General features: G+C 43.4%; 1 protein-coding gene across 3 annotated transcripts in view; it reads right to left on the bottom strand.

The window, feature by feature from the left end:
- usp43b (ubiquitin specific peptidase 43b) overlaps positions 1 to 27,982 on the bottom strand; it is a 123,690-nt gene that overhangs the window by 20,135 nt on the left and 75,573 nt on the right. For all 3 annotated transcript variants that reach the window (XM_034711471.1, XM_034711472.1, XM_034711470.1), the window contains 5 exons: positions 22,318 to 22,453; positions 21,819 to 21,963; positions 10,998 to 11,160; positions 7,602 to 7,713; positions 795 to 898 (listed from right to left, as the gene is read on the bottom strand). In XM_034711471.1, coding sequence (XP_034567362.1) covers positions 795 to 898; positions 7,602 to 7,713; positions 10,998 to 11,160; positions 21,819 to 21,963; positions 22,318 to 22,453 — 660 coding nt within the window. The remainder of the gene's footprint in view (positions 1 to 794; positions 899 to 7,601; positions 7,714 to 10,997; positions 11,161 to 21,818; positions 21,964 to 22,317; positions 22,454 to 27,982) is intronic.

The raw sequence follows: 27,982 nt of genomic DNA, 5'->3' as shown, positions 1-27,982 counted from the left end.
AACATAGAGTACGGTCTAGACCGGCTCTGTTTGGAGAGAGTCTGAGGAGAACGTTTGTTGGGATTTGGTGCATTGATTGATCAGGGAAACATTGCCTCCTGGTCCTGGTCCTGTCTCATGTGGACTGACTTCAGACCTGCACATATTTCTGGATCATCAGAGTTGAACCTCTGTCATCACATTAGTTTTCAGAGATCGAGCTCGCAGCACATTTGTGTTTGAAAGGATTTTTAAGAGCACTTGTCCCATCAGCATCATTCAGCCACTGAATGAACTGTTCTGAGCAGCTGCACAAATCCAAGTCCTTTCAAAAGACCTCTTAGAAAAAGCCAATCACCTCTTCGAATGGAAGCAGTTATGAAAAGGGAAAACGATCTGCAGCTTTCAGGCAACGCTGGAAAATCAGAACTGTCTAACTCTAACAGTTTGAGAGTGAGGGATGAAGCAAGAGAAGAAATGAAAGCTTCTGTACATAAAGGTCCCCGTTCATCAGCAATACTACAGAGGACGTCTCAGTCTTTAACTTAAATCACATTAAAACTAATCACATTACATCAGATCTGAAGGCTTTATGAGAACACAGGGTGACTTCAGGGAACATTTGACCATAATCATCATAACTCTATAACAAAACATCATATTAAGGATAATCTAATCTTCTTTAAGTCTACATCAGAAAAATGCAACGTCAAGAAAGCTTGCATGATCATTGAGATTATCAGACCAGAACCATCAGGGTACTGGTCTCACTGTGGGACATCATCATCCTTTAGAATAACCTCAGAGAGCCTCACCTGTCCACGGCAGGGTGGTAGAGCGGGCGCCCGTCCTGAGGCGACAGGTAGCTGTAAAACGCTGACCCTCCCACCACTCGGATGTTGAACAGCACTCGGTGGTTCTGAAATTAAAGAACGATACAATCTGTAAAGACGTGGGGTCAAGGATCCTCTCCTCAAATACTACAAGTTTAGTCAGTTACAGCTTTTCCCTCGTCCTCCTTTTATTTTGAAAGGTTCAGATCCTTAAAGTGGTTCTTAAGTCTTTTAGTGAAGTTGGTTAAATGAGTTTTATTAGTTTTTGGTCGACTGGTATCCTGAAAAGCAGATCAGTGATTTGACTTTGACCCTCATCATAAAGTCTTCTTTAAAAACTGTTCACGACCCCAAAACAGCATCAGGTACGTGTTATCACTTTTTAATCATATTTACAGTTTATTATAAGAAACTTTTAGCTTGGTTTGTTCTCCTGGAGCGCTCGCCAAGTTTTTTTATTTCAAATATTTGTATTGAGTTTTCAACACATATGACAATACAAAAAACAACACACACAGATACAAAGAATAATAGGACAGAAAACACTGGGGTTGGGCGGTAATGTTCTACATTGCCACAGATGGTACTGTATTGTGCAAACCAAGGAAGACGAACAGGTCTCTGTGGCAGTGATAGTAGTACCTGACATAGTGCAATATGCAGCACATTCATTATGGTAGCATCAGATCACAGCATGGAAACTGAGAGGCTGTAAAAATGCATGTATGTGTTTGTATGAAGCCGGACGGAGGAGAACAAAGTGGGTCACCATGAAATGCAGGCCTGATTTTGGGACTTTGAAGCAATATTGTTTCCTTTTTTTTTTAGCATTTTAAGGATTAACCTGCAATAAAAAATAATAATACTGTAGAAAATCAGAGGAGTCTCTCAAATCGTTCTCTGGTGGGCAGAGCAGCCGATGAGAATAACAAAGAAAGGTCAAACATGGGTCTTGTGTTTTTTTATCTGCCTCCTTTTAAGTAGACTTTTATTACTGTGAGATTGGGGGTGTCTTTAGGAATGAAGTTGATCTCCTCTTGTAGTACAGGAGCCTGGTGTGAGAGCTCAAACACAAACACATGCTCTGAGTCCTGGGAGGAAAGTTTGATCCTGCAGGAGATCTCTGATGACGTGGATCGCACCAAAGCACACAGCGATATTGATATTCTGAACACATGAACCCACTGGAATCTAAAACCCTGAGGGGGGGGAGTTACATAATCCATCTGAGTAACTGCCTCATGTATGCAATCTACGTTACTATTTCCAGTATTAGTGTGTCAGTCAGCTGCAGAGCCGTGAGACAAAGACTCCATTATCATGTGCTTTTACACGCTGCAGATATCAAACTTCCCCGTGGTGCTGAGGTGATCTCTGTTACTTCCAGAGAACTCCACTTCAATCAAAAGCTAAAAAAAAAGCTCTGCAATGCCAGATGACAAGTAAACATCAAATCTGTTGTCTTTTCATTACAGGCTCACTCCTGTTTACATGTGACGACCACCCAAAGAGGCTGACAGAGAAGTCCATCCCATATCTATCTGTAAAAACTGGAAGTGAAGGTCTGCCTGTGTCACTGCTGTGTGTGTGTGTGTGTGTGCGCACAGAACAGGAGGTCATTAGAGCTTCTCTTCCGAGGGGGGTGTGTGTGTGTGTGATGTTTCCTCTCCCTGGGAAAGTCCTTGGTCATGCTTTGGACCAAGGTTAATCACTGTGTGTGTTCAGCGAGGGCGGTGTGTGTGTGGGGGGAAGTTTGTGGCATTGTTTGTGCCTGACAGCGCAAAAGATCTCCAATTACTGCCCATGCAAAGAACACAGGCTTTCATTATGTTGTTACTGTAAGCAGTCTCTCTGTCTCTGTGTGTGTGTGTGTGTGTGTGTGTGTGTGTGTGCATGGAGGGATTTATATTTAAGTGTATGCAACATGCAGGATAATAATCCCCCTGTTTATCTGTCCTTGTTAAAACGCTGCCCGCTGTACATGTTATTGTCTTCCTCCTAAAGCCAGGGAAGGTGTGACCGTGTGAAGAAGCTCCTCTCCCTGTTAATATAAGCACTGTAGATTAATGTGCAGCCACCAGCGTGCAGAGCATCACTCTGTGAACGCTTGAATTAAGATGTCAAGTGAAGTCGACAGCAGGAAAAATGGCTGTCAAAGCGTCCGCGTCTTTTGTTTTTGTTTCTTTTCTGCGGCTAAAATTAGACTCCACTCCGGAGTGTAATTCATGGATTCAGGAAAAACGACTGATTCTGTTGAGCCGAGGAGATGAAGAGCAAACATCTGCTCTGAGCGTCGCTCCTTCTCCTGGCAGAGCTGGTGCTCCAGCAAACTGATTATACTGTACAAGGCTGGTTTTAATTAAATAGCTGACAGCATGGGGTACGAAGGAGACTTCAGATTTCCAGCTGAGTTTCTGAAAATGTTGCACCTGACTCCTCTCTTCCTCTCTCTCTCCTGGCTCTCCTGGCTCTTCTGAAAGAACACTGAGTCATATGCAGCAAGCTGGTGCTCTATATAACTTTTTACTGTATCTGTGGGTCTGCTGCCTCCGAAGAGACACACAGAGTTACACCAAATAATAGGTACGGCACCAAAGGCCAGGAGGGGTTCTTCCATATCATCACTGTAGTTTGGATTTGCGTCATTACATCCTGAGCCAACATCCTTTATCGTACCCATTACCGGAGGACTGATGAGTCAGAGTCAAACCGATTACCTGGTCGTCTTAAATACTTGACTCTGATTGGTCAAAGCCATATCCTGTATAAATAATGGACGTCACCAGTCTGTTCCTGAAGCGTCGGCGGGTGCCATATTGGAAATGCTGACTCAACCTAACATCTGTGGAGCTACTGTGAGGTAAAGAGGCAGGGCTTTAGCCTCCTCGCTAACAGCTACAGTGTTCCCGCCTGTCAATCAAGTCAGCCACGCCCTTATTTGGGCAAAACTCGTAAGTTTAATATCTTAAAAAATAACGAGTTATAATAAATCCCCCCCTTCAGTGTGTGCCGATAGAGATCTGTACAGATCGTCTCTTATGAATGGGTGTGTATGTGGTTTCTGGTGTTTCTGCAGCCAGCCTCTAGTGGATGCTCCAGGAACTGCAGTTTATTTTTTTTTAAAGTTCTATTTTTTGGCCTTTTTTGTCTTTATTTTATAGGACAGCTGAAGAGAGACAGGATATGTGGGAAGTAGAGAGTGGGGGAGTCGGCGACCCCTGCGACGAGGACTGTAGCCTCTGTACGTGGGGTGCTTAGACCGCTAGGCCACCAGCGCCCCAGAACTGCGGTTTTTAACACTTCCAAATGGGCTTCATATTTTAAGACCGGAGGTTGCCGCTTGGTCAAAGCCTGCCTAACAACGTCAGACTCAACGTGTGGGGATTCCATTTTTGCATAACCAGCCGCTCACTATACATACTACAGGCTGTCTCTGCTTATATTGCACTTTTTCAAAATCTATTATTTTTGGGAATTTTTCACAGCAGATGACATCACTATCAAACACAAACTATTCACTTATAATCAAGGATGTTTTATAAAATGATATAAAATAAAACATTAAGATAATTAGAGGTGACACAAGGACACAGATTCATCCATACATTTGGAATACAAATTAAAATAAAATAAATAAATAAAAAAGTGGGTTAGTGAAAGGACGTTTCCACTAAGGTTTCACATTATGTAAAAAATATAATAAAACTTGTCATCGCTTTTCCAGAAGAAGTGGATTTAAAAGAGGAGCAATAAGGAGCCTCACCAATGGATGCCATGGTCGTCCTATAAGACTGATGACAGCCTGTTTTTTTAAGAGCTCATAGAGTGACCTTGATGTAAAATGATTAAAAGCTTCAGATGTCATTGTTTCATCACATTAATTAATCATGTTTTAACATAATGGATGGAAAAGAAATCTAAAAATCATGAAAAATGAGGTTTAATATTTTAACATTATTGAGGATTAAGGCTGAGAATAACCACTGTGTCCGTTTGAATCCAGCCAGGAACGTTACAGCACGTCAAACCTTCTCCTTACTCTGACTCTGTATCATCACAGGTATGCATACTGTGTATATCAGGGAATAATGAAGAGGTCAGGGAGCTAACTTTGGGATTAGCAGAGACCAAAACTAGCAAAAGTCAAGCACTCACAACAAAGTAGTCCTCTGAGGTGTAGGTGTACGTTTTGTTGGTGAGTGCTGGACACCATTACCATGCACACCATAATCTGATGGCAGTACATCCCATCTGTTGCACCAAATTGTGCTCTGAAGTTCTTAAAGGTACCGACCACTGCCGTTAAATGATCCTTAACCGTATTCTGGATAAACTTCAAAGCTTTGGTGAAACTTTTAAAGGCTTTAAAGCCTCAAACTTCATAAGCTGTAGACTTCTTTACACACTTTTGGTCGATTTTAAACAGCAGCTCCTGTAGTTTTTCCATCCTGTGTATTTTGGCTAAATTCTGGTGAAGTGTCTCAACTGAAAATAGCTCAAACTTAAAAGACAAAGCTGAATGTTTACGTTTAATAAAGGCAGTAAAGGTGAGTAGAGACTGGCCAATAGCTCTTGAAGATGGGTGGACAAACACACTGTCCCCTGGGGAAGCTTGACCGTGTGACAGAGTCGCTGAAGTGGCTCCAAACGATGCTCTCCAGGAGGAGAGGCAGCGATATCCACCAAACAGACACATTTTCAAAAGGTGTTTTTGTGGAGTTCCTTTACTCTTTTAAACCCACATGAGAACACAAACGGTCAGAATGATGAGAGAGAACGGACGTGTGTGTCTCAAGCCGGCTCACCCGACTCTGCTCCAGAGCAGGAGTAACTGCAGTGAGAGGAAACAGCCTCCTCTCTGCCTCCAGCTGGCGTTTTGAGCTCTCCCACCTGTACCACACAGCGGCCATGTGTGGGCACGCTCCGCTCCGTCCTGAGCCAATAAACCTGTCCTGGAACAGGTGTGCCAACCAGCACAGCAGGAGGGAGCTGTGTCCCCCTCTCTGCCTCCAGCCGGTGCTTAAAAAACAAGCCCGCCCACACGACCGGCCATTAAATGTAAGTTTTACAAGCATTGTGGAACAATTACCGCTGATTTATCACAGCGGGCTGAAAGGCAAGTCTAGCCAAGCAGTTTCCTTTATGTGCAGTAAATAAAACATAAAGCATTAAGTAAGTAGAGGGGGGTATTGAAGTTGCTGAATTACAGTGGCTGGAGTTAGAATGATCAGACTTTAGCCCTTATATCACCAGACGGTCGACATCTCAGCCTCAAAACAAGCAAACTCAACAAATTCATTACCAGGTCCAATATCCGTCATATCTGTGAATAACTACACATTACTAATTGGAGGCCTGTCTTAAAACCATCCATTCTTTCACTAGGTTGCTGAAAATATTGGATTTGACTCTTACCAATCTGAAAAGTGACCCTTCATAGATTCCAGTCAGGCTGGTTATCCAATCACAGCACTGAAACTTTTTCATTAAAGTTGATACATTTCTGTTTGTTCAGGCGACTCTTTTGAAATATGAAATATGGCGTCCCTCAGGGAAGCCTTCTAGGTCCTCTGCCTTTTCTTGATTACATAACCTAAATGTTGTATATACAGTATATATATATATATAACTTTAAGTCAAGTCTTTTGGACATTCCACTTGAAAGCAGAGTTCCTCAGAAATCTCTTCTAGGTCCTTTCTCTGCACATGCTCAATCTTAGTAAATCATCAGAATAGTGACGTATCTCCCTGTCATGCTGATGACACAACTATACATACAGTAACATCTTTTTCAGGTGATGATGGACTTTGAAAATGCAATCTGAGTCTTCTCCCTTGGTTCGTTATGGATCCTCAATAATTACGCTGACAATACTCTGATATATTTCTCTGGTTTTACTGTTTTCTGGGGATATTTCACTTTAAACATGGAGTCTCTTAGGGAACCAATTTCAGTCATCTCTGTTTATAACATACTCCTGTTTTTGGTGAAACAATTAGTCTTCAGATACCATCTTTATGCTGAGGATACACACATTTTTCTGTCTCCTCTTTTATTCTTGGATCAATTGACCTGAAATATCGGGTTCCTCAAGGAAGCATTCGTTGTCATCAAATTTTTCCCCTTTATATATGCTCAATATTGTAAAATAATAAGCCATCAAAAAGGCAAATACCACCATTAAGCTGATGAAACACTTCAATAGAACTTTAAAGTCAAGTCTTTTAGACGTTTGACTTGAATTTGGGGTTCCTCAGGGAAGTATTCTGGGTCCTATCCATTTCTCTTTATGTGTGCTCCTTCTTGGTTAAATAGTTGGTTTTAACAATGTTTAAAATCACTGTTATGCAGATGATACACAACTATATATGTGTCTCACCAGACAAACAGACCTCTTCCTCTCTAATCTCTCTTTTGCTAGTCACTTCATGATATTCTACTTGTTTTGCTGTACAGCACAAAGTAGAGTCTGACAGTCCGTCCAAGCAACCTAGGAGTTACTGTAGACTCTTAAACTTGATCTCAATTCTAATCACTACTTCAAATGTCTCACAAAGTATTTTTCTTATTTATAATGTGTTTTATATTACTTGATAATTTACTTGAGTTTAAAATCTAATTGTTGTCACTATATTGGCGGTTGTTGCATCATTCGGCAGGAAGAGTTTCACCACAAGACATTTATTCAAATAGCTAAAGGGTCTGCACCTTCCCTTAGTTCTGTGGAAATGAAAATACTGTATTCCTCACATTGATGCGTTGTCGTTTTATCATTAGCCATAACGTACCTGCGCCTGAGCTCCGTTGATCATCAGGTAATACAGTTTGCTGAGGATGCTCTGCTGCAGCTGGTCCCAGGAAATAGACCGGTCCTCTCTCATTAGGAACGGAGGTCCAAACCTTAATCAGGAACAGAGAAAGAACCTTTAAATCCCAGCTCATATAAACCCCCTTACAGCTGCTCCACATACACTGCCCAGCTCACGTGTCTCTTTATCCCATTGTAATGTAAATAATCACGTATTAACACTATCAGCGTTGGAGAAGGATTCTCATTACGGAGTATCTATGGAGGGACATGGAGCGATAATAAGCTGCTGAAGAAGGGGACGACCCTCTCTCTGAAATGATAGCTGCAGTCTTTATAACACATATTTAATTGAGGGCAGCCCTCCATTGTATGCTTGAGGTTTATTAGTATGAAAACACGTCACGTACATGTGCACAGAGAGGAAAACAAAGACTCACACAGGCTCTGACAAAATGACTGCAGGGTGCTATGAAAGCGTAGATTAATCAGCAGGAGCGTAATGAATGAAACAGAAGCTTTGTTTTATTGTTAGCAGGAATATTTCCTTTTGTTTATCTCTCATGTTTACTGTTTCTCTTAAAGACACTGAAACCAAACAGGAAAACTAACAAATGTGCAATTCTCCCTCAGAAAGGTACCGTAGAGATCCTTAGACTACATTACAATGGATCACTGCTCAAGATGGTAACCATTAATGTCCTGTGGTGGCTGCAGGGAGCATGACATGACACAGGGGGAGAGACAATCTGTACCAAGAAACAGGAGAAAACTGTATTAGAGCAAAGTGAAAATGAGTTTAACTTACAAGAGACAAAACAGAAGAACATTTAACTAAATCAAAGAAACAACACAACCACAAGCGCCCGTGTCCACCGACAGCATTTTCTGCACTTGCAGGGCTCAAGATAAAGCTGTTTTAAATTGCTCTGTGAGCTTATTAAAATAATCAGTAGACAAAAACCTTCAGTGGACATGGGCCCTTAGTGGACAAGGCCCTCAGGGGACATAGGCCCTCAGGGGACGCAAGCCATCAGTGGACACATGCCGTAAGTGGAAACAGGCCCCCAGTGGACATAGGCCTACAAGTGGACACAGGCTGTCAGTGGACATAGGCCATCAAGTAGAGAAAGGCCTTCAGTGGATACAGGTCCTCAGTTGACACAGGCCCTCAAGTAGAGACATGAATGCTCAGTGGACACAGGCCTTCAGTGGACATGGGCCCTTAGTTGACAAGGCCCTTAGAGGACATAGGCCCTCAGGGAACACAAGCTGTCAGTGGACACGGGCCCTCAGTGGAAAAAGGCCCTCAGAGGACACGTTCCTCCAGTGGACACAGGTCCTCAAGTAGAGACATGAATGCTCAGTGTACACAGGCCCTCATTGGACACAGGTCCTCAAGTGGACACAGGCCTTCAGGTGGACATAGGCACTCAGTGGACACAGGCCCTCAGTGTACAAAGACCTTCTGTGGACACAGGCCCTCAGGAGACACAGGCCCTCGGTGGACATGGGCCCTTAGTGGATACAGGCACTGTGGATAAAGACCCTCAGTAGATATAGGCCTTCAAGTGGACACATGCCATCAAGTGGAAAAAGGCCCTCAGAGGACATGTTCCCCCAGTGGACACGGGCCCTCAGTGGACAAATGCCCTCGAGTGGACACAGGCCCTCAGGGAACACAAAACCAAAGTGGATACATGCCCTCAGTGGATAAATGCCTCAAGTAGACACAGGCTACATTACATCAGTGGATATACTCCCTCGGGGCCATTTGAAGACACAGGCCCTTAGTGGACACAGACCCTCATGTGGACATAAGCCATCAGTGGACGCAGGCCCTCAGTGAATACATGACATCAGTGGGAACAGGCCCCCAGTGGACACAGGCCCTCATTGGACACAGGTCCCTAAATTATATATGTGTTTATTTGATAAGTGTTACTATGATGATGAATATGTGTCAATCATTACTTTCAAACATTTTTAAGTTGATAATTATATACATTTTATAGATGTTACACTGAATGTTACAACTGAAATGTGTTCATATTTAAGATGCATTGTGAATTGTGGTTGATACCTCGCATGTTCATCTTTCTGCAGCCTCCGTCTGTCAGTGTGTGTACTATCAAACAAAGAGATATTAACCCGCTTCCTGAGGTGTGAAGTATATTACTCACAGTAATTATTTTCAGTGGACAGTGTAAACAAAGGCTCTTCTTTTCAGCATGCTATATCAGATTATCTGACACCGATCTGGTGGCAGTGAGGACCAGAGTATGAATAATGATCAGGCCTGCATGTCATGAGGACACTATGTAATGTGCTCTGTTTAATACTGCAGTAACATAAAGAGGGATACACAATCAGAGAAAGGGTATGAGCTTGACCTCACAGTTTAGAGTACAGTTATATCTTTGTTAGGAAGTCGGTATATCTGAGGCATATGTATTATTCCACATCGGGTTAAATACTCCTGTCAGCACGTTTAAAATCTTACTGCTGTGCTTGCTCTAAAATCCCGGCTCTTAAAAACAAGAAACCGAGAGCGTTCACACTTTGCTGATTTCAGAAATGCACCTGTGAGGCATTTCTGAAAGACAACCAGAGCGAGAAAAAACTAAGTGAGTCCAATGTCATTTTCTTGGCAGAGACGAGTCCTCCAGCTGTCATCTGATGAGAGAACCAGAGAGGTGGGAGGGTTGATGGACGACGGTGAGGCATTTGAAGGAGAAACTGACACCAGGACGGGACTGGACTTTCCCACAGCCGAGCTGGCGAGCTCTCCCGTATTGATCTCTCTGCACATTCGTCAGGGAGATGAATGTTTGATCTCTATATCATGCCAGGTGTCCGAGAGCTCAGTCCATTGATCTGAAGCTCATCTCACAGCGAGACCCAAGTCCTTTCTATAACAGGGAGCAAACATGACCTTGACTTGCTTCAGCAGAGCGAGGTTAGATGGGATTTGGACTGAGAGAATGTAAGTAGAGCTCACATCTGCCATGGTGAAACCAGCAGCAGCTCCAACAGGGCGGACGGTCCGGACTGAACAGGTATTTTCAGAACCTGATGCTGTTAGAAAAGAACCGGCCTCGTGGATTTAAGGCTGGGTTTCTATCGTGGGTAGTAATCACTTCTTTCAGATCAAACCCAGATTTCTCTTCATCTTATTGTGTTAAAGCTAAAAATAGACGCCGTCTTCTGAGCTCTTGACTTCCAGAGAATCACTGTTATTATGACAGCTCAAACACACAAACCTTCACACATGCAGAGGAACACAAACCACACTGTTCCCTCGCCTTGTTACTGTTGCTAAGTTATTATCAGACCAGCACTGTTGGATCTGCAAAGAATCAATTGATATAATTACCTCACAGTCTGCTGGCCGGCTCCTGCAGCGTTACACACCAGCAGCAGGATCTTAACAGGGGCGCCCTGGTTCAGGAACTCTGTCGACAACGCGCCGGATGACGGCAACCTTTGACCCTCAGGACCGGTGGAGTACGGGGACGACGGGAGGCTGTGATGGTAACCTGACAGAGGAGAGAGAACACAGGCGGTCAGAGAGGGACCATTAAAAAGATTATCACATGAATTCACAGGACCGTTTAACTTCAGATGGATTCAAAGTCCAAATAAAGTCCAGCTGGAATCAATGCAGAGCAGATTGGACACATGTTTTAAGACTTAATATTGAGGCTTTAAAATGCAACTAAATGCAACATAACACAACATAAAGTAACGTTAAATAACTTAATGCAACATATTTAAGAATGACGTAATGTAAACTAATGTAATAGAATATGGTTTAATGTAAATTAATCCAACGTAACATAACATAAAAATAAAGTTAAGGAACGTAATTCAACGTAACATAACATAAACATATTGTAACGTAAAGTAAAGCCACGTAAAGGAACGCAAATTTATAGTAACCTAAAGCTGAGTAACACAACGTAAAGTCACGTAACGTAAAGTCACGTAACGTAAAGTCACGCAACGTAAAGTAAAGCAACGCAAAGTAAAGCAACGCAAAGTTGCAACTTTACTTGTAAGTCAAGTAAAGTGAAACATCTTAAAGTGAAACATCGTAAAGTAACACATCGTAAAGTAACACATCGTAAAGTAACACATTTTAAAGTAACACATCGGAAAATAACACATCGTAAAGTGACACATCGTGAAGTAACATAAAGTAACACATTGTAAAGTAACACATTGTAAAGTAACACATCGGAAAGTAACACATCGGAAAGTAACACATCGGAAAGTAACACATCGGAAAGTAACACATCGGGAAGTAACACATTGGGAAGTAACACATCGTAAAGTGACACATCGGGAAGTAACACATCGGGAAGTAACACATTGGGAAGTAACACATCGTAAAGAAACACATCGGAAAGTAACACATCGGGAAGTAAAACATCGTAAAGTAACACATCGTAAAGTGACACATCGGAAAGTAACACATCGTACAGTTACACATCGTAAAGTAACACATCGGAAAGTGACACATCGTACAGTTACACATCGTAAAGTAACACATCGTACAGTTACACATCGTAAAGTAACACATCGGAAAGTGACACATCGTACAGTTACACATCGGAAAGTAACACATCGTAAAGTAACACATCGTAAAGTGACACATCGTACAGTTACACATCGTAAAGTAACACACCGTAAAGTAACACATCGGGAAGTAACACATCGGGAAGTAACACATCGTAAAGAAACACGATGTGTTACTGTACGATGTGTTTCTTTACGATGTGTTACTGTACGATGTGTTTCTTTACGATGTTACTGTACGATGTGTTTCTTTACGATGTTACTGTACGATGTGTTTCTTTACGATGTGTAACTGTACGACGTGTTTCTTTACGATGTGTTACTGTACGATGTGTTTCTTTACGATGTTACTGTACGATGTGATTCTTTACGATGTTACTGTACGATGTGTTTCTTTACGATGTGTAACTGTACGATGTGATTCTTTACGATGTTACTGTACGATGTGATTGAAGTGATGCAGGGTAATGTAATATAATGTAACGTATACAGATGCTATGCAGCACATCCTAAAGCTACGTAACGTAATTTGCACGTGTGTTCACAGGCCGTCGGTCCTCTGCATCATGGCAGCAGAATATTTGGGGAAAATGTTAAGTTTATAAAATTGATTGAAAACCAGAATGCAACAAAATATTTATAATGAGTTATAATATCCAACTATTCTAAACTTATAAAAGTACACTGGAAGCAAAACTGAATAAATCCTTGGTGTCAGTGTTTCTTAGTGTTCTCTTTGTATTCTGCAGCCTGAGTGCTCACTAATTCTACAGTTATATAAAACAACAATAATGAAGAAAAGGATGAAATGATTCAAGCAGGGTTTCTTTGTAAGTCCTGATGATGCTGAGCAGATCTTAACCTGCTTATAAAAACCTTCTTCAGGAGGACCGGCTGATCGTCTCACTGATATCTGACAGCCTGAGGTTTGTGAGGTCCTCCGTCTCCTCCTGACAGGAAAACAAACTGATTTCACAAACTGAAAACTTGATCATGGAACTTAACACCTCGAACAGCAGCGAGGAGGAGAACTGAGATATATAAAGTGGCGAGACAGCAGCTTTCTATTTGGGGAACAGTGATTCAGAGGGGAGAACAGATGGACCAATGGCTGCCTGCACTCTCAGCAGGAGGTATTATCTGATGCAGCTACTGCTCCACATCCTGTCCTGGTGGGGTGCCAGGCAGCGCCACTCCTCTGAGGAGCGTGACTGACTGAGCGAAAAGCTGAGATTATAAGATCCCTGTGAATCGTGACGTCAGCAGAGCTTTGCTCACAACCTCTGGGTTTAACTCGCAGGTCGACCCTCAGAAGTTCACGCTGATAAATCACGCGCTGAATAAGACTGGCAGACGGACCGGAGGGTACCAACTGAGCGAGGCGGCTGTAGCTGCACCCAACGTTTCATTAGACACTGTTTCTTTGTACACCTGACGCCTGATTCATCACTGACAGAGCAAACGCCACTGCTGAGCATCCTGTTACAAACACCCTATCAAAATAAAAGCCTCTCCTTCAATTATATTCAACAGCTTTAATAATCCCTTCAGGGGTTCTAAGTTTGAGCAGCTTGTCCATAAGAGACACATTAATAGGGTTTCAAAGGGGCGGGAAGTTTCTGGTAGATTTCCACAGGAAGTTCAAGTTAGGGAATGTTGCAAATATCAATTCTTTCATTGAAGAACAAAAACATGAATGTTAAATTTTACTCATCCCCCCGACAAAACCCAGTCAAAAATAAACACAAATGCAATCCCAACAAAGTCCTGTGCCATGTGCATGTGATGGAGGAATAGCAGAGATATTCAACTGTACTTGCATGAAATCTGGTCGTTTTAATCAGGATTATACTGAAATATATTTCCCCCAACTATATTTAAGTTCCCTATTAAAGCTGGGGTTGGTAGTCACATTTAGATCCACTTTTTGTTATACTGGTTAAAATGATCAAACCAATCAGATCCCATCCTGCCGTTCTGCCCGCCTCCTGCAGAGCGTACATTTCCCCGGCGTTCACTCCCCGTCTCCTGCCTCTGCTTCCCCTGACTCTACTTCCTGCCCCTCTCGCTCCACCTCGGGCCTGTCCCCTCTGACCCCATGAGGGTCTTTGCTCAGGACTGTAGTCCGGATCAGAGTCTAAAAAGCTCTCACCACGGGGGCTCTGACAAGCAGAAGAATGAATGACATTTAGTAAGTCCTACGAATGAATGAAGAACTTCTCCTCTTGTCTCTCCTCTCTACACCTCTCCTGATGCCTTCACTGACTGTCAACACTGTAGGAATTAAGAGCATCTACACTGAACAGGTGTAACAAACAGTAGAGTTGTTACAGTGTTATATATGTGTTATAACTTCTCTCCTGATATCGTGTCACCAGTACAACTGGATAATGCTAGCATGACAGCTGTGAGTGCTAACAGCAGCCATGTTTGTTTGTGTTTTTAACTTTCACTATGAGAATGTTTTGGTGAGGACCGGTTTTGAATCAGTCACCATCATATGCAGTGGCGTTCATGCATGTGAGCGGGGGGGTCGTTTTGGAGGAGCTCTGAGGGGAGGGGTTAGAAATGCTACATTCAAATTCATGCTAGTTTTCTGTGACTACCAACCCCAGCTTTAAGAGCCAACCTTCAGTTTAATACACTCCTGTTTTATTCCCATTAATTCCCATGGAAAGTTTTCAACCTTGATAATTCCTGGAATTGTGCAGCCCTACAATCAAACACAGCTTTCCATGATACAGAGGATCTAAATAAATAAACAATAAACACTAAAGCAGGCCGCTCAGTGGAAACTGAGCTTTGTACAGTGAACTTGTGAACATACCTTTCCAAGGATTGAAGTAACCTCATTATCTGAGTGTATCGTTGCGTCCCATGATGCCTCTCTCATGATTGCATGTACAACCTTAAAGCTGTGCACTTAATGAAGGGCAGGACCTATTCAAAATTAATCCAAGTGTACATATGCAGTGCAGCCGCTCTGACATGGAACCTCTGATTGCCGTGTCCTGACCCTGAGAGCGAGCGTAATGATAAGTGTGCACAGCTTTCTTTTATTAATGTCGCTCTAATCAAGCATGTGATAAAACACACGCTGTAATTTATGAGAGCCGTCCTCTGACAGCGGCGGGGATGATTTATAGGAAGAGAAACAGCCTTTAAATGCTGGGTGAAACATGTTCATAAGCACAGACACACACAGAGGTCACCTCAGAGGAGATTTACTCTGCACAGGGATGCTGGGGAGGACACCTACCTCTGTCACTGCTCATTAAATCAGGTTTTATGGCTCCCTGTCAAACTCGGCTCTGTTTCTCCACTTTTTACTGCTGCCTCCTGTTTTTTATTTTTTACTTGTTTACAGGATGAATAATGGAGGGAATATAATACCTGTGTGAGTCTCCACAGCATGTGCAAACAATATTGAGAAAACGAGTAACAACGCAACAAAAGTGAACTTTTTATAGCCGCCATACCTGTGGAGTCTAATCTCTTACCATCAAACAGCCTCTGACTAATTCTGAGGAACCACAGGAGCCTGTGAACTCATCTCTCTGCACTCTCAGGCTTTCTCCTCTTCAAACACACACACAGGAGGAACCAGACTAAACACCAGCAGACGAAGTGAAAGCCTATAATTAAACACCTCTGCCCCAACAGGGATCTACCGCCGCTACAGTCCCCCCCTCCCCCCATCCCATTAACTGTCTGCGCCGTCATGTCCAAGGTCTCTGAGGGGAGAGGCTGGAATAGAGGAGAGTGGGATGGAATGCTTCTGATTTATCAAAGCGAATAAGAACAGAATAGAGTTCTAAACAACAAAAGCAACACCAGGAACAACCTGATCACACCTCATATTAAATCACTCCACAGAAAGTAGTCCGTCTGATCCCCCCTCTGCCTGTTGACACTGTGGTAAAAACCTTAGTGTGGTCTCAGGCTGGTCTTGAGAGTGACAGTTAGCGGGCACAGATGTGAGAGTAGCCTGAGGAGCTACTGGACCCCAACCATCAACCATCTTTTACCTCTTTTGGACCAACATGAACCGGGTTGTTTCGGAGCTGGTTGAACTCGAGAACCAACACGGCACCTGTTTGTTTCAATTGAGCGCCGGCTCCGAACCGGCCCTGAAACTGCCTCGATTGAAAAGGAGTACCTGAGAAGGGATAAGTGGAGCAACATCCTGTCCTGTGATCCAGAGCTGGAGAGAGCATCTCTGAGCTGCTGATCTCTACAGAGTCACTGAGACCAGGAGAGGGAGAGATAACAGACACAACGTTCAAAGAGGAGACGTTTGACTTGTTTATGTTTACAGGTGAGTCAAAGAGAAGAAGGAGAGCTGAATGAGGACATCATTATTCTTGCTGAAGTCCTGGACCCTGAATTAAAATGTTCAGCTTCATTTCTAAATCAGTAATATCATCTTTAAATCAATGTCTGTGAAGGTTCTCAGTCATCCAGCTCATGGTGATCCAAAGCTTGACCCATAAGGCAACTACCAGTCCAGTTGCCTTATTGATCAAGCTTTGGGCTTTAAATTAATACTTTGTGTTGACTTGTTTATGTCTTTGTTTAGTCAAGTGGAATTAAGGGTTTAGCACTCAGTTGGTTTCAATCGTACCTGACAGACAGAAGTTTCTCTGTCTGTCTGAGACAGCCCCTCTTACTTGTGGTGTTCCTCAGGGGTCTGTTTTGGGCCCTATCCTGTTCTCATTGTATATGCTGCCCATGGGATTTATTTTCCAGAAATATGGCGTCTCATTTCATTGTTATGCTGATGATGTGCAAATTTATATGCCGTTCAGCTTAAAGAGGAATGGATCCCTGCAGTCCTTGTTCAACTGTTTGAAAGAGGTAAAGTTATGGCTGAGCCTAAATTTTCTGCACCTTAACGAGGAAAAGACCGAGGTCATTGTATTTGGACAGCCCCAACAGTTCGATGGGAGCACTCTCGGCCCTCTCGCAGCAAATGTTCACTCCTCTGTAAAGAGCCTTGGAGTTCATTTTGATAGTGACTTCAAATTTAGGAAACAAATCTCCCTCCTAAGGATCTAGAGAGAGTTGTACATGCCTTTATTACGGCTAGGCTTGATTATTGTAATTCTTTGTATGTCGGCTTAGACATGGCGTCTATTCAGCGCCTGCAGCTTGTTCAAAATGCGGCAGCTCGCCTCCTGACTGGCAGGAAAAAGAGGGAGCACATCACACCTGTGCTGCGTGCTCTCCACTGGCTCCCAGTCCGTCACAGGATTGATTTTAAAGTTGCACTTTTAACATGCATGGCCCTAAATGGATTGGCACCATCCTACTTGGCTGATCTTCTCCATGCTCACAACCCAACCCAAGCACTGAGGTCAACAAACCAGCTGCTCCTGGATGTGCCTAAAAGTCGCCTTAAAACCCGGGGAGACCGAGCCTTTGCAGCAGCGGCCCCCAAGCTCTGGAATGGTTTGCCACTCCAATTAAGATCGGCCCCCCCTCTGATGAATGTTTTAAATCTTTGTTGAAGACCCATCTCTTCTCTTTGGCCTTCTCCTCGTGAAGAGGACAGTAATATCCTGTTATGTTGTTGTTTATTGTTGTCTTCATGTACTTTGTACTCTTTATCTTGTAAAGCACTTTGGCCAACACTGGTTGTTTTTAAAGGTGCTGTATAAATAAAGTTGACTTGACTTGAGTCAACAGGTAACAAGTGAGACAATGTATAATGAACGGTTGCTTATGCTAATCAGAATCCTGACAGTGTGAGAAAAGGCTCCTCCACTTTGTGACAGTTTGTTGTGATTCTGATTTACATAACCACCTGTTCACTGTTCATTATCCCTGACCTTGTAACTCCATATCTATGTTTAGCATCCTAGCATGCTAATGGTTGCTAATTAGCATTAATCCCATGGTGCAGCTGAGGCTGGTGGAACATGTTGACACTGTGGTAGGATAATAGGCCTTCATCATCTTTTTCCAGCATCACATTTAGGAAAAAGGAAGAGTCAGGGAAAATACAAACAAACCCCAAACCTGGAGTCTGATAGAAGATAAGCGTGTGAGATAAGAGGCTGCACTTGTTTGTAAACGAGATAAAAGAACAGAGAAATGAATACTTCACCAAGAATGCCAAGTCTCTGTTTCCAGGTTTTCTTTGGCAGGTGATCGAGTATTCGAGCCTCGTTCTTGGCACCAGACGGTGACATTGTGCTTTTTCATTTCTGTCAGAGCGACGTCAGATCCCACGCAGAAATATCTCCCATCTCTGATGAAACTTCAGAACAACACTTTAAGATTTCATGCCTTATCATTATTACTGCATATGAACCCTGATTACTCCATGTCAGACGGAGGTAACATGACGTTCTTCTGTGATCCAAACACAGGCGTGTGTCCCCGCTGCTGCTCCTCGCTCACTGAGGAGGAGGAAACGGTGTCACAGCAGTGTGAGGGATGGAGCTGGGGTTCAAGAGGAGTGAAGTGGTCTGAGAGCTGGAGCGTGTAAATCATTCACCTGACATATATTATGCATCGCTGTGTTTAAGTGCAAAGTGGAGCTGGGTAACCTTTTTGGAAGCATGTAGGATGCTCCAACACCATCAAGTCTTTCCTAAACCAGCAGGTGCAAACTGGGATCCCAGAGTTACCAACACACAGGGACAACTTCTTTAAAGCTGTCCATGTTCCCTTAAAGATGATCAGGTCTGAAAAGATAGGTAAACTAAAAACCTATTTATTCTGGCTTTTATGTAGGGTTTAACAATTTTATTACTGACTTTTACTATCATATTTTATTTATTAATTTATGTATTTATCTACTCAGATTTATTGATATTTTTTAGCCTTCATTTCATTTTCAACTCTTATCCTTACCCTTTTTAAATGTATTTATTTGAAGTATTTATATTATTAATATCAATTAGATGCTTTAAATTATTTTAATTACACATTTTCTTCTTTGGGGCTGCAGTAGATCAGTCCATAGGGACCTGGCTCGTGAACCAGAGGGTTTCCATAAATATGGACGCAGTATCCGTGACGTCACCCGTCTGTTTCTGAAGCGCTGTTTTGAGGCCAGTCGGGGGCGGCGGCCATATTGGAAATGTTGAACTCAACATAACTTAGCGTGACGTAAAGAGGCGGGCTTTGAGCCTCCTCGCCAGCAGCTACAGTGTTCCTGTAGTCAGCTGTGCCTCACATTGGAAGACTCTTAATCTTAATATCTTCCAAATGACCATGTTATGAATAAATTCACCCCCTCACAGTGAGAGCTGATGGAGAAATGATCTACCCAGCCTCCACTCGTCTTTTGAACCAGGCTGTAAACATGTTTATTTCTGCTGTAAAGATCGTCTTTTTCCCATTCATGTGTATGTGACTTCCTGTACTTCTGGAGCCAGCCTCAAGTGGATCCTCCGTGAACTGCAGCTTTTAACACTTCTGCATTGGACTCATATATTTTTAGACCGGAGGTTGCTGCTTGGGTTCAAGTCCCAGCTTGGGCGAAGTTTGGCAAGTGGACTGGTGGCTGGAGAGGTTGCTGGTTCACTTGCCTGGGCACTGCCGAGGTACCCTTGAACCCCCAACTGCTCGGGATGCACTGGTTGATGGCAACATCCTCACTCTGACATCTCTCCTGAAGTGCACTGCATGTTTGTGCATTAAAATTGTTTGTATAGTATATACTGTACATCAAACTGTGTGTGTAGCATGAGCAACACGAGGGGGAAGTTTAATTTCCCCCATGGGGATTAATAAAGTACGTCTCTTCTTTCTTCTTCTTCATTTTATTGTTGTTGGTGTGCATTAGTCTCTATTTTAAAATCCATTTTTGTTTTTAATATGTCTTTCCATTATTTGATTTCTGATTTGTATGGAAGGTGCTCTATAAAGAAAGCTTGATTGATTGATTGATTCTCAAAGGGTTAAAATGTCCTTATGAAAGCGCTGAGAGTGTTGAGTGGTGATGCAAAGTCTCCATATCAACCCTGCAGACTGAGCCAGGAGGATCCCAGGAGAGACAGGGGGAAGGGGGGTCCTGCTTGTGCCAGCATGCAGACCGTCAGTGGGGCCTCCTTTTCGACAGCACAGCTCTGAGCCCTTTCCTGAGCGCCGTAAATTCGAGCACTAAAAGTCACATTTCTAAAGGCAGAACTGCAGCGCTGACGCACTGTCGGGACTACAATTAACAGCCCTGTGAGCAGAACCTGTTTGTTTACAACACAAAGCAAGAAACAGGAGGGACACTACGCAGCACAGTACTTCTGAGAACACATTTCACATCAGTGGCTGAAAAACACGTGAAGTGAAGACATAAATCTGATACTGCAAGAAAAACTCCACATGGGGGACGTGATTCAGAGAGCTCTGTGAGGAGTTATAGATCCTTAATGTGCTCCCAAAGGGCCCCCTGCAGTAAGGTGCATTCCCTCAGGCTTTCATTAAGCAAAGAACATTAATAAAATCGGATTGTTTGCTTACAGATCTGAGAGCAGAATCCCATTAAGGCAGGAGAATACTAATGCAGCTCTACAGACGGTTACACTCACAATCATCTGTGACAGTTTACTCAGACTCTTATTACCAGACTGTGTGAAATACTCGATGCTGATTGGTCCAAACCCATTAAAAACAGTGATTAAAGCTAAGGTTGGTAGTCATGGAAAACTAGCATGAATTTGAATGTAGCATTTCCTCAGGACTCCATCTACTACAGTCCTGAGCAAAGCCCCTCATGGGGTCAGAGGGGCAGTCAGTAGAGTCAGGGGACGGGGAGTGAACGCCGGTGACATGTACGCTTTGTAGGAGGCGGGCAGAACGGCAGGACAGGATCTGATTGGTTTAAAATTTTGGGACCCAAAAACAATGATTGGTTGGTGTTTTCCCAGGTTTACTCCGGCTGTAGATAGCAGCTTTCTTTGCCTCTTCTTAAGAACACATTATGTATTGATCACCATCAGGACATAAAGATAATTTTAACCAGTAGAACAAAAAGAGGATCTAAATCTGAACACCAACCCCAGCTTTAAATATCAGCAAGCAACAACTTCTGGGTTGAGAAAAGAAGACAACATTTCTGGAGTCCCAAAAACTGTAGTTCCCCAAATGACCACTAGAGGCTGGCTCCAAAAGTAACTCGATCCCCATTAGGCCTCATATTAAAACTTTACAGAAGAATCAAACAGGTTTTCAGCCTACTGTTCAAAATAGATGGTCCCCTTTTCAGTCATGATAACAGTCGGTTTATTTTATACATGTATAACTCGGCCATTTAAGTTATTTTAAATCTTAAAGTTATGCATAATAAGAAGTGTCTCATCTGTGATGTGAGCGAGCGACCTTGAGTCTGCTACCTTCTTTAGTCTCAAATTCATCTCAAAGGTGCAGGACCCAAAAAGGATTTAATAAACTCAAAGAGATAAACAAAAACTTACTGTCAACAAAAAGTCCAAAAACTCAAAATCCCCAAATCACAGGGACACAGGGACAGGTTTGACACATATAATGGACTAACACAGGAGAGGGGGAAGTAATGGGTCAACCTGATCACACACGTCATATATAATCAATCCAGCACCTGTTGACACTGTGGCAAAAACACCAGTCATATCTTAAGTCATGCAGCTACCTGAGATCCGTGCAGAGCCTCCCCTGATGTAAAGGGGCGGAGCCTGGAAAGCGTAGATGATGTCATTCTCCGCTATGCAGGTCAGATCCTCCTCGTCGAAGAAGGAGCGATGGAAGCCCGAGGGGTAGACCTCCGTCAGGATCACCTGCAGACCGACAGACAGAGACACGAACACACAATTTATGAATACTCACGTACGGCTCAACGTTGCAAGCTAGCTGCACGCCAACCTTTACATGTCACAGACTTTATTTCTTTACAGGGTGGGACACTTAAGAGCAAAGTCTCCTGTTCCTTTTCCCTGTGTGAGTCTTTGAGTTCAGCGAATTCAAAGGTGCAAGATGCTAACAGCTCTTCTCCTCAATCAGACACGAAACAAGAGCATGAAGCTGCAAGCTCTTTGGGCTTGTTTGTGTCTGAATGTCCTGCTTTGTGGATCAGACTGTGAGACGTGGCAGATGGAGAGAGATAGATGTGTTTGTCTCCTGATTCATGTTACCTGGTCTGGAGAAATCTTCCCCTCGTCGGCCGCCATCCTCCTCAGGCCCGCCACAGACCCGAACAAAGGCACGGCCAGCCCGACCCGCAGGTACCTCTGTCCTTTAGTGCTGAACACCAGGATCACACACATCGGCCTGAAGACACAAAGACAGGCGGTCAGAGAGGGACGAGCAGAGAGCGGCTTCTTTACGATCTTTTGTGGCCTTTCTGCTGCCTCCTCCTCCGCTGCGACCAGGAGGGGACAAAACAAGACTTTCATGAATAAATCAAAACACTTTAACATCAATAATAGATCATTAGGACTTGGTTTCATGTGTGCCAAATAACTGAGTCTCTGTTGCATTTTTAAAACAGGAACACTTGGCCCTGACCTCTCCACCTGCTTTATGGCCTCTTTGAATAACAGCACACGGAGGAGGTTCAGAGGCGCTCCATCAGGGACCTGTGGGAGTCAGTCGCGCTGCAGCCGCTGGCAAAGAGAAATTACACCCAACTTTTTACTGTTTTCTTGCAACCTCAATATAATCAAAGTAATTTCAGAAGAGAGATAAACTTTAATGATCCCTCGCAGGGATACTAAAGTGTCACAGCAGCAAAAGAAAGCAGTAGAACCTTTGCATGGTGCAGATAAGTAACATTAAAAGAGATGAATTCATCTTCAGGGGAAAGAAAGGAAGATTTTTTACACTCCTACATAAAGGGCAGAACATTTTCTCTGGAATATAAATGTGATAAAATCAGAGATAAACACGGAAACCTTCGAGCCAGGGAAACGTCCGGGAGTTGACTAATCTGCAGCTAACGCAGGTGTTCTACAACTTCACAATGTTTGTACTCTAATTAAGGAAAAGCACACAGTGAAGGTGTGTTAATATCTGTCCCACAGCGGCAATTCAGCTTCTGTTAATATTCCTTAAAGGCAAACATGTTGCTTCACCAGGGGACGGTAAAAACAGAGTAACAGGGGGGGGTGTTTGTTTAAGTGTGATGTCTTTCTCTATTTATCCTCAACACACACAAACAAATGACAGACCAACGGGACACAGAACAGCAGGAAAACAAAATTTAACAGTCAAAGAAAATGTTTTTAAAATGAGTTTCATAATAAGTTCTGTAAAGTTAAGGTTCACATCACCGATGAGGGACTAGCTTCTAATTATGCGTAGCTTTAAGGCTTGAAATAATTGAATTGCCCGAGTTATAAATGTATAAAAATAAACTAACTTATCACCAATAACAATGAGCAAAAAAATACTCAGACTGTTTTAAACTGTGGGCTTTAAACATGTCTGATTCTTCTGTTAATATGAGGCCTGATGGGGATTGACTTACTCTTGGAGCCAGCCTCTAGTGGTCATTTGGGGAACTGCACTTTTTGGGACTCCAGAATTCAGTCTTCTTCTTCAACCCAGGAGTTGTAGCTTGGTGTCACTCAGAAATACTCCAACTAACTAGTCAGGATTTAACTCTGGAGTCCCAAAAACTGCATTTCCCCAAATGACCACTAGAGGCTGGCTCCAATGTAAGACGATCCCCATTAGGCCTTATATTAAAATTTAACAGAAGAATCAAACATGTTTAAAGCCCAAAGTTTAAAACAGTTTGAGTATTTATTTGACGAGGTATTATACTTGCTTGTACTTGGTATGGGGAAACTTATTATAATGGGAATATGCATGACATCCACCTGTGGGGGGGGGGGATCTGGCGCCTGGGTTAGCCTTGTCTGGAATGTAAATTTCTTTATATAATCCACTCTTAATGGACTGTATTAAATGTATAATGTGATATGAAGGTAAGATGTATGATTTGATGTAATTCTCTTTTGTTTGTGGAAAAACAAAAAATCAATAAAACTCTGTTTAAAGGTGACATATCACGCTTTTTTCATCAACATATATTGGTCTAAGAGGTCCCCAAAACATGTCTTTAAAGTTTATGCTCAAAAAAACACTTTGAAATCAGATTTTGGTCTGCCTGAAAAACCCTCTTCTTCAGTCCTCCTCAGAACAGTCTGTTTTCTCTCTGACCACGCCCCCTCCAGAAGTGGGTGTGGCCTCGGCTGTCCAGCACGTTGATCTAATGTTTACATGTTGGCTGAATATACACGGCTGCTCACAGACCCGCGTTACTTCAACCCTCTGAATCTGATCCAGAATCTGATCCTGACGGAGAGGCGCCTGTAGCAGGACCTTTCTGAACCATTGGTCACAGATTTAGTGTTTCTTGTTGTTTTATTTATCAGTATGTAGTCGTGTGTCTTGGTACACAGCTACCAACATGTAGCTATGTGGCTATGCTAACTAGCGCTAGCACTTATCCATGATAAATAAAAATCATCCACTAGATCTTCAAATCTGCAGACGTGGGGAGTAAAACCGACCTCTACCAGAAAGGCAGCAGGACCTTTTATGAAGGATTGGTCACAGATTTAGTGTTTCTTGTTGTTTTATTTGTCAGCATGTCGACGTGTGTCTTGGTACACAGCTACAGCTACAGCTATAGCTATGTGGCTATGCTAACTAGCGCTAGCACTTATCCATGACAAATAAAAATCATCCACTAGATCTTCAAATCTGCAGACGTGGGGAGTAAAACCGACCTTTGTGTTTATTAAGACAGCCTACAACTAGCATGCCTCCCTCCTAAGCTCCTTGTTAGCACACATTTGTGCAGGTAATGAAAAACGGAGGAGGGATTCAGTATTATTTTATACAGTCTATGGGCTGAACAAGCTCCGAGCTCTGACTTCCTGTTACAGACCGGATATTGTTGTTACGTAACAAAAACACTGAAGTCTGAAACGGCTGGTTTCAGCACACATTTACAGAAAGGTGGAGAAATCAGAACAGGGGCAGAATTCTCGGGGGGTTTGTAGACAGGGACACATATTTCAGGTAAAGAACCATTAAAAAGTCAATTTTGCATGATATGTCACCTTTAAAAGAAAAAATAAAATAAAATTTGCTGTATAAATAAATTTGACTTGACTCGACAAGGTACCAAGAGACACACGGAGGACATTAGGAACTTACAAAATAAACTTGAAATGTAAGAAAGATGAGAACAAAAGTATCAAAACTCAGCTGAATACGTTTTCTTTCTTTAACTGAACACTGGACGGTGTTCTGAAGGCACCAACAATGAATGAAAAGGGGTGTTTAAACACAGCCATACCTTTAAGAATCAGCCTGAAAGTCTTTTCATTTGAACTCAGTCTGTTAGTTTGTTGAGTTTCTTTGTGGTCCAGTAGAAACTGTTCAGAGTCCCATCACTGGTCCACTATTTTATGGCGTCCTGGTGGGCGCTAAATTATAAAGGTGACATGAAATATGTGCACACTCATATATCTGAGCAGCATTTTCACATCTATGGAGAAAATTTACAGGGTGCTAAATCAGATTTCTTGAAGAGGGAATTGATTTATATTTAAGCATATTTAAAATGATCCTGGTCGAAGAGGTTAAAGTGTGAAGTAGCAGGAGACCATGTAAGACTGAACTGACTGGAACAGAGTATTCAGATTCAATGATGTACCTCAGCTCAGGTACAGAGCTCTGACGTGTTCCCTCCTGCTCCTCTGATTCGTGTTGGAGACTTCAAAGAGCGCAGGAGACGGAGTACAGTAAGTGGCAGCACTAATCAAACCGCAGCTCCAGGACGTGTCTCCACTTTATGCTAATTCTAATTTCCACAGCGGTGTTCACAAAACAAAACAATGCAATAAAAAAAAACTGGGAGCACTCAGAGCACCATTCACTAAAAGCTGTTATTTTTAGCACCAGTCTGCAAACAGCAACACCTCTGATGGGTATTTATAACCCTGTAAGAACAGCAGAGTTAATGAATCAGAGGTTGATCTACAGCACAGAGGTCTGCAGAGGTCTGCAGAGGTCTGAGGGTACAGGGTGAGGAGCAGAGGATCACCGGGGGGGGGAGAGGTCTGAGGGTACAGGGTGAGGAGCAGAGGATCACTGAGGGGAGGAGAGGTCTGAGGTTCAGGGTGAGGAGCAGAGGATCACCAGGGGGGGAGGAGAGGTCTGAGGTTCAGGGTGAGGAGCAGAAGATCACCAGGGGGGGAGGAGAGGTCTGAGGTTCAGGGTGAGGAGCAGAGGATCACCAGGGGAGGAGAGGTCTGAGGTTCAGGGTGAGGAGCAGAGGATCACCAGGGGAGGAGAGGTCTGAGGTTCAGGGTGAGGAGCAGAGGATCACCAGGGGGGGAGGAGAGGTCTGAGGTTCAGGGTGAGGAGCAGAGGATCGCTGAGGGGAGGAGAGGTCTGAGGTTCAGGGTGAGGAGCAGAGGATCGCTGAGGGGAGGAGAAAGTTGGTTTGGTAACATAAAGTGTGTTTATGCCTCACAGACGAGGAGAGAGTCGAACCTTTCACACGCAGAAATATATTTTAAATTATTTTTAAAGACAATCCATCTGTTTCCCCTTCTGTTCACCCCTCTGAGGTGTTTTGATGGCGGCGGTGAAATCTTCTGGATTTGGCTGACGGTCAGAGGGAAGCTCTTAAAAACTGTTTCCTAAAATAGGAGGGATGTTGGCTGAACCTTTACGACCCTTCAGAGCAAATAAAAAACCAAAGAGGAGGAAACAACCAGCTCAGGAAAACCATAGCAGTGATCACACACCTCTGTGTTCTCACCTGACTGATGAGAACAAACTCTGCCAAACACTCGTGTTCCGGTTTAGATTAGAAACACGGATGGAGCCTCTGGCAGCGTTTGGTGTCGTCTGATTCTCACACATTTATTAACTGTATTAAATCTACCCACAGCTCTCCTCCTGGATCAGGAAGGGAATAAATACAAACTGAGGATCCCAGTAAAGACCTGAACATGCTGCGAGGACTTCAGTGAAGGCTTGTGTTTTTACACAAGCCTGAATGTGCGTGTGTTGACTTCTGTGTTGAGTCCTGCAGGGGGGTCACATCAGGAGGAAATGGAGGAAGAAGGACTGAAGTGCAGAAAGGCAAGGGGAAAACTAAACAACAACTCATGACAGAACCCCTCCTCAAGGGACGGATACCAGACGTCCCAATGAAACAAAAAGTAATCATGGGAACACAAGGCTGGGTCGGAGGAGGGGGTCCAGAAGGAGAAGAACCAGGAGCTAGTGTCAGGCCTGGGAACCATTGGGGAACCTGGAGCCTGAGTGGGAGCCGCCCTGGAAGCGGAAACTGGTGTTAGAAGGACCTCTGAGTGGAAAAATGGTGTTAGGAGGGGTTCCAGGCGAAGAACTGGTGTTGGCAGGACCTCCCAGCGGTTAACTGGTGTCGGCAGGACCTCCTAGTAAGATAACTGGTGTTGGTAGGACCTCCAACTGGGAAACTGGTGTCGGTAGGACCTCCAACTGGGAAACTGGTGTCTAAAGGACCTCCAACTGGGAAACTGGTGTTGGTAGGACCTCCAACTGGGAAACTGGTGTTGGTAGGACCTCCAACTGGGAAACTGGTGTCTAAAGGACCTCCAACTGGGAAACTGGTGTTGGTAGGACCTCCAACTGGGAAACTGGTGTTGGTAGGACCTCCAACTGGGAAACTGGTGTCGGTAGGACCTCCAACTGGGAAACTGGTGTTGCTAGGACCTCCAACTGGGAAACTGGTGTTGGTAGGACCTCCAACTGGGAAACTGGTGTCGGTAGGACCTCCAACTGGGG

This window comes from Notolabrus celidotus, chromosome 20 (assembly GCF_009762535.1).
Source record: "Notolabrus celidotus isolate fNotCel1 chromosome 20, fNotCel1.pri, whole genome shotgun sequence".
Taxonomy (NCBI): Eukaryota; Metazoa; Chordata; class Actinopteri; order Labriformes; family Labridae; genus Notolabrus; species Notolabrus celidotus.
The sequence above is the reverse complement of the archived record's forward strand: the minus strand, read 5'-3'. Positions and strand labels throughout refer to the sequence as shown.